Source organism: Tinamus guttatus, unplaced genomic scaffold, assembly GCF_059628265.1.
Source record: "Tinamus guttatus ecotype Peru unplaced genomic scaffold, ASM5962826v1 Tinamus_guttatus_pri_ptg000602l, whole genome shotgun sequence".
NCBI lineage: Eukaryota > Metazoa > Chordata > Aves > Tinamiformes > Tinamidae > Tinamus > Tinamus guttatus.
Genome location: NW_028289136.1, coordinates 3,104,470 through 3,115,090, shown reverse-complemented (window position 1 = coordinate 3,115,090; position 10,621 = coordinate 3,104,470). Strand labels below are relative to the sequence as shown.

The window sequence follows — 10,621 nt, the reverse complement described above, 5'->3', positions numbered from 1 at the left end:
GCTTACTCCTGTTGGTATTACTTTCTTTTCCTACTTCTACCAGTTGTAGAAATTTGACTGGGAGACCTCACAATCTCTTTGGAAGAGTAGTTCTATCTCACAGTTCTCCATGTCAACTTCATCTGCACAAATACATGTTTATAACACATTGAACCCACAGACAGTCTTCCAGAGAAGTTTGTTGATAACTAAGAGGGTTTGAATTTCCAAGCTGAAGCACAGAGTTCCGGTTAGGAGCTGTTACTAAAAATAAATTCCAGATGATGTCTTTTCCCCCAAAAAAATGGAATAGAATGCATCAGAGAAACACCTCCACTACTTCCAATCCAAGGCTGAATTTGCTATTCAGCACCTTGAGAGATCCCCCTGTTTACTCCCAGGTGCACAAACCAGTTTAGAAAAGAACACTTTGCAGTAGCCATAGGCTCCAGAAAGTCTCACCTGGGATTCACCAGCATGACAAAACAGAATTACAGCAGCTCTTTTATCATCAAACATGGCCTTTTAAACCCAGGCTTTGAGCTAGCACAAAAGACAGGGCAAAAGCACAAAGTTCTTCAGGAGTCAGTTCTGGCACTACCTTTTCTGTTAGTCTTTTTCTGAAAAATAATCTTCTCCGATTTTTATCCTGGGAGAGATTGCTGGGTTTCGCAGAGGTACATTTCATACCTGATGTAGGTGCTGTTTTAAACTGCAAGTTGCAAAATAGACACCACCAGACTACACAGAGGACACTGCAGTTCCTTCGAAGCTTTCATGAAACGTCTTATCTTGCCACAGAGCTATCTTAGAAGCACTATACAGACCATGTTTTCAAAAGCAGCACATGCAACACCCTTGAGGACTGTAGCTGGAGAGCAAGCTACAGAGGAAGGGAGCCTGGTGTTCAAGAGACAGGGGCTCCAATACCACTTCTAGTTCAACTATCAGAAGCTACTAAAAGAGCACTGGTAAAATAGCTCCTGAAGGTCTTCCAATCACAAGTTTCTTGAGCACTGCAAACAGAAGTCCCAAATTCTCAGTGTTCATGCTTTTCAGCTAGGTTATAAGAAAGACAGGCTGAGCCTGGTCGTTTTGGGAAACTGCCCCCTTCCCAAGGAGGGCTGTGCACCGAGGACCACAACTTGCTGTTCCCAGGTGGAGGCTCAGCCCATTCACTGCAGTGTTGGCCCTACAGTTGCCTTTAGAGAAGGAAACCTGTCTGCAGCTTTTGGTAGTGGAGGAGTATCTTCCCTAACTGAATAAACAGAGTGGTGAAAAAAAGCCTGTATTTTATTTCATGCTACTGCAATACCCCCAAATAGCAAGATTTTTTTTTCTTCTCCACATTATTTGCTATACCATAATTAGAATTTGAAGAGAAATAGGAATTAATCAAATACTTCCAGTGCCAGGAATCCAGCTCTCTTCTCACTGAACACGCTTGGATTGTAAAATATAAATCTACACTTCTTAGTTGGCCCATTTGGCATGCAGTAGGAAGAGAGTCCCAAAAGGTTTCTCTTCACTACATTTTCACACAGGAAAAATTAAAAAAACTACCCAGAGATTCAGCCCGAAAGCATCTTAAAAAGAAAGAATAAGAAATACAGCTGAAACATTTATATGGTATGGTACATATTCATGGGGACAGGAATTTTGGTTGCCTACAAAATGTAAGAACTTAAGTAGCAGTCCTAAAAATCATTGTATTCTCAATTAGTAGTCTGATAATCCTTAAGAATGAGATAAAGATATTACTTTTTGTTTACAGCTCACTGGCACCAGAAAACTTCAAATAAGTATGAAATCATGGTGACATCTTATCTTTTAATTCCTTTCATTTTACACAGTTGCAGAAGAGAATTTCTAAATATGCATATGCACCACTGACTTCTAGCAGAAGCCAAGTACTTCAATAACAACAACAAAAAACCAGCATAAGCAAATAGTTTTCATGGATTTTAATTTTAAATAATTTGAAAGTATTATAAAAGTTACAATGTTGTCTATTCAGACTAATCGTTTTTCCCCCCCAAGAAAATTTAGTGGACATATTCACTGCATCTTTCAGATAACATTCTTTAGAAAGCACTTCAAATGCCATGATTTAAGTTTATGTTTTCCAAAAGAGAGGGTTCTGTGTCAGACGTCTCTGGAAGTTCTCATACCTAGGAGGGAAAAAAAAAAAAGTGTAGCAATTAGAATGGCTTTAAAAAGATATTTAATATGCAAGCTGTGCAGAGAACAAGAAAAAATGCATCTATTCCATAGCATGAAATGCTTACCACCTATGTTCATAGAGTACCTAGGCACACAGTATTGTTGTAAAGCAAAAGCTACAACAACAAAATTCCCTACGGTCAAAAATGAGTTTAAGAACTACTTTCTATTAAGAGTTCTGCATCAATCACAAAGAAAGCTTACTGCTTATGCTAAGTGCTTACATGCCTGTGCTGATCCATACATGGACACACAGAATTCAGAGAGCCCAAAATACTTTTCTAAAATAATGAGTTAGGTTAATACTGCAGAGATGGCTAAAGAGAGCTAAACTGATAAACTGCAAGTAAGATTTTTTTCAGGTAAGACTTTTTCAGACATTTTAAAGACTGTCTGCAGTTCATCAGACCACATGTGCTATCCCCATAATGAGACATCTGCAAAATCAGTCCCTGAAAAATAATTCTGAAACCTTCTTTTGCCTCAGGTTTGTTGGTAGTATAATCAGGTCAACTAGGAACACAATTTCTCCCTTTCTGTCACATACTTAAGCTACAGAACTATGCTGGAACTATTCCTAGGACGAGAACAAGCATGACAAATAAGCAGAAACTGACAATCATAGCATGTTCTCTCTTCACATGACTCAAGAAGTATTTGCATAATCAGCAGCATACTGTGATCTACAGTATTTTTCTAATCAAAATCGCTGTATCCAGACACTGAGAAATAAACATAAAAGCAGCAGACAGAACATCTCTTTCAGAGAAACAGTAGCAAATCAGAAATATTTAAATATTTTTTGGCAAGATTTCACCATTCAGCATGACAGTAATCTAATACTTCAAAACTAGCTGTTTATATGCCTAAGAGGGGAAAAAAAAACATTTGAGATTATTTCCATTACCATTTCAGAACTACATTTGCAGGAATGAAAGCTTCAGAAGGATTCGGAGTCATCTGTGCCTGAGTAACGGCAAATGAGGAAGCAAAATTATAGAAGTTATCCAACATCTTCTGAGTGAACTGAAATAAGAGAGACACTTTAAGAGGCTTTATTTCCAATTTATTTTTTATGCCAAAGCTTAATTGATACACAGCTCCCACATGAATTAAAATTAGCATTATTATACCATGCAAAACATCCTAACACTGTCACTGTCACTAACACTGTCTTGTCCTCAGATCTTTCTACTGTCTTTCTACTGTCTTTCTACTGAAGTTATAATGTGTATAATCTGCCAGAGGACATCAGTTTCATTATCAGGATTACTGTTTGATTGTCAGTCTACTTCAATAAACATCTGTATGAAAAGCAAGCAAAGGAAAAAAAATGTCTCAAACAGATTCTCTTTGACTTCTTAGGTGTCAAAAGCTGATGCCAGAGCCATCAATGGTTCTGGAAACTTCAACTTCTTGCCTTTTCAATGCACAAGTAACTATTCAGAAGCACCATACAGTGATCTGACACGTTGTTTGCAGACACTAATTTCAGCTAAAACATTGTTAGTGAAATTAACAGTTGCCATGCAAATTTAGCCTCAATTATTGCTCCTAGATGGCTGACTGCTGTTGCTGAGGATTTCCAGAGGTTCAAATTATCAGACTTGCTCAGTAAAAGTGGCTAATGTAGCATGGAAGTACAAGGCATGGTCTGCAGGAAAAAATAGAAAATAATAAAAAATAGAAAATAAATAAAGCACTCTGTCCCAGAAGAATGTGTTTCTGCAGAGGTACATTAAAAGGATTACTCAAGTGTAAGCAGTACCACAAAATCTCTACATGCATCTAGGCTCAAGTCTGTGTTATTATTTGAGTAATTTTTAACCATCCCTGTAAGTCTACGCCCTGAAGTTCCAACATCTGTAAATCGTGTGACATTTGTGTGGCTTTCTCATAGGAGCAGATACACAATGTTTTTACAGTAGAGTGACAGAGATACTACAGACTGTAACCGATTTCACTGAATAGACAAAAAAAAAATTCCTCAGAAGACATTCTCTCAGAGAAATACGATGTCATCTCAAAACACCACAGCATTCAGCCAGATGATTAGACACCAAAATAAGTTGGTTATGATTTCGTAACTACTGATAGCAGCTAAAAACACACACAACTTGAAACAGTGAATGAACAGTTACCTCAGTGAAGGAATCTACTGATGATACAGCAGCACTTGCCACAGGAGTCTGTTGGGCCAAACTCTCCAGCAGTTCCACTGAGATTCCAATCTGGGCTACCGTTGGCGTCTGAGGGAGGTTCATGGCACCGAAGGGGTGTTGGCTTCCTTTTCCTGAAAGCACCATAAGCAGCATAAATGTTAGATTTAATCCGAGTAAGACTATCTTTACCTGTGTTCCATCATGGAAATTGATCCCAGGTACAACAGGAAATACGATCTGTGAGATATAGCAACATCTTGCTTTACAGAAACCAATTATTTAATTCCTATCTTAATGCCTACAGAACACCTCAAAGACATTTAGCACTGCTGCACAATTTTTTGATGCATTCATTCGAATTAAGTGCTGGTGAACCTCTGTGCAGTGTGAATTAAAGTCAGAGTCATCTTCAAAGAACATCCTTTACTGGATCCCTACAGAAAAGTAGACAAACCCCAGGTGAGTTCAGAACAGCTCAAAAGTGCCACCAACCACAGCAAAGGTCACATCTCTATGGCTATGAAACAAAAATCACCATTTTTGCAAAAGTCACAAAAGAAGCAGGCAGAAAACACCCTCCCAGAACTGCAGAAATCTTATACTGGCATCATTCCAGCCCCTACTATCGCTTCTGATCTTCCTTAACCAAGCTTTAACCAGCACTTTAAAAGCCCCAATTTTGGCTACAGATTATTCAAACAACCAGTCATCTACAGTCACTACTTTAGAAAGTCTTAATTAATGAAAGTGCATCTATTCTGTTACTTTGCATGCTGGAATGAGACCTCCCAAGACATATGGCCTGCAGTACGGATATAGATACAGCCACTCTCCTGGACAGCTGTCTGCCTAAAAGGATCAGAGAAAAATTTCCCTTGCCATCCTTATGCCAACATTCAAAATGTGGAGTATAAAGTTATCTCTTACAATCAATATTTTAAACATTATGAATGCAAGGAACATAGCATATTGATATACTAAAACACAGACTGAAATTTTGGCATTGAGATACTATACTCTGCAAAATACTACGTCATAATCAGAGCAAAGAGCAACCAGAAAAAAAAAATCTGTCCACATTCCTTTCATGCAATCTTGATCCCAATTCAGCATGACCTTGTCAGAAGCCTTAAGTGTTTGCATCCCTCAATTACAGATATTATTTTACTGGGTAAATTTGGGAAACAGAAGAGCACACAAACAAGGAGCCATGTGGCATGGAAAATTTGGAATGCAATAGTCTATCCCTCTGTCCCACTTGTCAGTACTCTCCCAGTAAGACTGCAGTCCCCCTAAAGGCTGTTTTCCATTCCTGCCACATCTCCAGTCACAATTAAGAAAAAGCACTTAGCAATTTTGAGGTAAAGAACATTTCCAGGCTCTTCTCTACAGACAGTCAAATGAAATTTATCTGCATTCTATTAGCAAAATAGCACATAAAGCAGTCAGAAAGGAACACTCTAATCACACCAGCTGAAGCATTACCAGATCTTATACTGTAAGAAAGCTGTTTGGGCCTAGAGCTGATAAGACCTAGGCTGATACAAATGAGGGCTCTGCTCCCATTCAGAGGGATCTAGAGAGGCTGCCGAAGTGGGCAGAGCAGAACCTCATGAACTCCTCAAACCAGATTTTCATGTTGTTGCCCTACTCACTCCAAACAAGAGCTGATTTCATAAAAGTAATCCTCCCCTTAGCTAATCTAGAAAAGCAACCTTGGTAACACTACAATATTCTTCTATAGCAGCTTTCCTAAGGGAGTATGGGCGAGGCAGAAAGAGGGAAAAAAAAAAAAAACAAAAAACACTAAACAAGCTGTGCCATTGCCTTTCCACTTGATCTGCACAGCCCAGATATCTTAAATATGGCATAGGTAGCTCTGGTATTCTTACAGCACAACTAGTCATTACAGCACCTGCCAGTATGGGCAACTCACACGTATACAACATCCAGCAAGCAAGTTAATGTCAGAATATATACCTGGAGTCATTTTATTGAAGTTTACAACAAAGCTTCTTCCACCATTTTTAATGCACATATTCTTAACATAAAGAATGAAAAGGTGACTTAATCCCTGCACTTCTACAAGTTCTTGCCAACTACTGTAACTTGCAAAAGGAACAGACAGTCTTTATTATTATTCCCTTTTTCCAAACCAAAAGCAACATCAACTTAATTCTAGCATTAATTGTCCAAATTACCTCTTAGCATTATTATTTTAGCCTGAGCTTCCATCATTAAAAACCATTTGCCTAGCCTCCATGTTTACCATAAGCCTAACTTAAACCTTCATTTGCTGTTTCCCCCTCAGAAAAATAACTATCCTGAAAATACCTTCCCACCTTGGCAGTGGAAATACTCAGCTTGACACTACTGCTTTAACTAAATGGAACCATGCTAGAAACATAATCCCTTGTCACTTCTTACAGGATAAAACTCAAGTTAATCTTCCTTATTCGTTCTCTTCATGCAACTACTACTTACTAGTGAAAACAGACACTCTGAATCAGGAGAAATCTTGGCACCCTGTCCACTTTATGAGGACCTGCCAATGGCATTTGTCACATTCAAGAAATTAATCTGAGGCACTGAAATGCAAAACACAGATTTCAACAGGATGATTCTTACTTTCTAAATCACTCTCTTCTGTCTCACCTTTCTAACCAGTCCTTCTCATCAGAGACTTGTTTATGGCCATGGAAACTAAGGCTATACAGTTTATGCTGACTCTGAAGCCAGATAATCTGTAGACAACAACAGGAAAGCACTGACACATGGCACAGTGCACATGGCATGCAAATTCATCTAGGTCACAGAATTTCCCTCAAATTACAAGACACAGGATTATGCAAAAGAAAGCAAGCTAATATTCACTTGAAAGTAATACCTGGAAGAGCTATTCTTCAAAATCTGAAAACATGTTTTTGCTACAAAGCTCTCTGATGACACACATAAAGAGTCTAGTATAAGGGAAACATTCACCAGCTGAGGAAATAAAACCACTTAATTCTATTTCACTCACTCCACAACTTTGGGACATACAAAACCAGAAAAAATAAAGTTCTCATGTCACTGTTTCGTGTTCTAAGAAAATTCCAAGTAACATGCATGACCAGAAATTATTTTGCCCTGCACCTGGAAAGTCCTTACCTTATATTGCATTACAATACAGTACACATTCAAAAGCAAGCATGCCACCTACTGAATTAATAGATTTCCTCACAGCACAGACAATAGTTATCTAAACAGATATTAAAGTTGAACTTCTAAGTGACACTTAAACATATAAGCATTAACCTATCACCATGGTTCTAAAAACTGCATTACTGGCACACTTATTTCTTTATTAGATGAAAAGTGTGCCTTGAAGGTAGTTCATTTTGATAGCAAAGAGAGGAGGGGAAAAAAACTAATAGACAAAAAGCAAAAATAATAATTAAAAAAAAAAAATCAAACACCATTTCCTGTAGCACTTGCCTTTTCTGACTCCTGAATCTTTATTCAGGTGTGTATCAAGAATAAAAAAGCATTTTGAAAACTGCTTTCCAGTGATAATATCCTGAAGTGAACCATTAAATAGCGCACAGCTCTTGGCATAAACAAAGCCAGGTCTGCAGAAGCACTGTGACAAACTTTACTCATTAAAACAGGTAGTTACAGTGAATAAAATGCCTTGAAAAAAGGAAGTACAAGAAAATATCACAGGCATTTCCAGCCAAGTGCTTAAAACCATGCTAGGGAAGGCGCACAGTGATTCCTCCTCAACTTCCCAATACGGAAGCACTACAGCCTACACACCAATGTTGTTACAATTAAGTCCCAAATCAACACTGACAAGAAGGGAAAAAAAGGGAAAGTCCCCCAGGAGCATTAATACACAGCCAAATGTCCACAAAGCCCATCCACTACTCCTTGACACCTCTGGCTTTTCAAGCACCCCTTCGATCAACACCTCCTTGCATCCACTCCCTTAGGCACACAGCAACACACCCATTCCACCGGCTGCAACATTTTACTAATCTTACCAGATTTGAGACCAGAAATTTTGAAGATGGCACTTGGCTTCTCGTTAGTGACAAACCCAAGCAGCTGCCACACTGCCATCCCGCTCTGGTCCGGATAACAAAAATAGACAGATCCTCCCATTCCTTCGGGAAAAGGCAAAGTTCCCAGCATGAACACCACAACGTGATTGATGTTTTCATAGTCCGGCAAGTCAAAGACAAATTTGTCCTCAGCAACTTGTTGAGGAGCTGCTTGCACCTAGGAGAAAAGAAAAAAAAATGTTAGTAAAGATCTTGTTCTTTTTCTTTCAACTATAACCATGAGCTTCCCTTTTCAAGAGGACACCAAAGGCAGAATGTAGCAGAGATGTGAAGAATGCACTAACCTAGGTAGCAAACAGAGATGGAAGGCCAATTCAGCAATCCTGCAAAAGTCTGCAAAAATTAATCACAAGGCCTCACAGCCTGACTGCACCCCCCCCAGCCAGGACTACAGCAACAGGATACTCTGGCCCCCAACTTGCCCTAGGGGCAGGCTGCAGCAGGGCTTGCCAAGTGTGTCAGCTGGGGCTCCTGACCGCCCGGCTGGCACAACCCCAGCAATCCCAGAAACCTGCTCACACACAAAACACAACAGGCTCTCAGACAGGCAGTACGAGGATGGCTAAATGCCACAGCACATGCAAACCCCCGTTTCTCAACCCGAAGCGTCATATCCTTGCAGCCAACGTGCAGGCCGGCCTTATAAAGCTTCTTTTAAGCTCCCAGCCCTCCCGAAGTTGACAGGACTGAGCGAAGAGAGAGGAAGGCGACTGCCCCGGGGAACGCAGGCAGGAGCCGCCGGAGGCGGGGAGCTGCCCGGAGGCGCTGGCGCCGCGGCACGGGCGGTGCTCACCAGCCTGCCCGCCACCAGGCAGCCGAACATGGCGGCGGCGGCCGCCGAGCCCCTCAGACGCCCGGCTGCTCCGGAGCCTCCATGGGTGCCGGCGCCCGGAAAGCTCGGGCGGCCGCGGAATCACTTCCGGAGAGCTGCAGGACTACAATTCCCGCCGTGCACCGCGCGCTCGCGGCCGCGGGCGGCGCCCCTCGGGCCGCAGCGATGCCTCATGGGAGATGTAGTTCGCGTAGCCCCCCCCCCCCCCAAACACACACACACACTCCCCCTCCGCAATGGCCGCGCCGCCTGTGGGGGTGCCAGGGCAGGCTGCGCCGGTCACAGCAAAACGTTCCCAGCTTTAAATTATCCACCTGCTAAGGGGGCACAACTATCGCTCAGGACAGCCCTTGGGCCAGGAAGGGAAGGTGGCAAGCACCACATGCTTGAAGGGTCTTCTTTTGTTTGATTATAAAAATTGAAAGGAAACTGCATCAATGCTTGAGTACAAAATCACAGCCTTCTTTTCAGAAATGCAGGGAGTCACCAGGAATGTGAACTTAAGAGGTAGCACCTGAAAACAAGGCTCCGTTTGCCTTCCGTTGCCTTCTGCACTATTTTGTGACTCTTAATAGACACTGACTGACAAAGATGGGGCATTTGGGTCTTAACCTATGCAGCCAGTCGTAGTTTTGCTCTCTGGATACAAACATGACTGATTGAGTGCTAAAGAGCTGTGGAAATTGTATGTGTTGGTTCATGTCTCTATACATTATTTCTAGAGATTAAAGTTGATATTGCTATGAAAGTGAAAGCTTGGATCCAAAATGCTTATATAAGATAAACCTTGCAATCGACTTAGCCAAGGCAATTGGCTTGGTGTTACAGAGCAAATATCATCTGCATTAGAAAATTAGAGACAGGAACACTAAAGGAAAAGGTTAATCAGAAGACATACCTAATTAAATACAACGACATTTAGATAGATAGATCTATCTATATATATATAGAATCATAGAATTGTTAAGGTTGGAAGGGAGCTCTAGAGATTATTTCATCCAACACCCCTAAACATGCAGGGTCACCTAGAGCACGTGGCACAGGACTGCGTCCAAGCAGGTTTTGAAGATCTCCAGAGGAGGAGACTCCACAACCTCTCTGGGCAGCCTGTTCCAGTGCTCTGTCACCCTCACTGTCAAGAAATGTTTCCTTAAGTTCCTGTGGAACTTCTGGTGCTTCAGTTTGTGGCCATTACCTCTTGTCCTATAACTGGCCACCGTTGAAAAGAGGCTGGACCCATCCTCCTCACTCCATCCCTTGAAGTACTTATAGACACTGCTCAGGTCCCCTCTCAGCCTTCTCTTCTCCAGGCTGAACAG

At 41.2% G+C, this 10,621-nt stretch overlaps 1 protein-coding gene across 1 annotated transcript; it reads right to left on the bottom strand.

Annotated features, from left to right (window-relative positions):
* Positions 1 to 1,928: 1,928 nt before the first annotated feature.
* Positions 1,929 to 9,359, bottom strand: HIKESHI (heat shock protein nuclear import factor hikeshi). The gene is made up of 5 exons (XM_088534948.1): positions 9,264 to 9,359; positions 8,390 to 8,627; positions 4,344 to 4,495; positions 3,110 to 3,228; positions 1,929 to 2,150 (listed from the first exon to the last, which is right to left on the bottom strand). Exons 1-5 carry the CDS (start codon positions 9,291 to 9,293, stop codon positions 2,096 to 2,098), a joined length of 594 nt encoding a protein of 197 aa, XP_088391074.1. The 5' UTR covers positions 9,294 to 9,359; the 3' UTR covers positions 1,929 to 2,095.
* Positions 9,360 to 10,621: the final 1,262 nt, after the last annotated feature.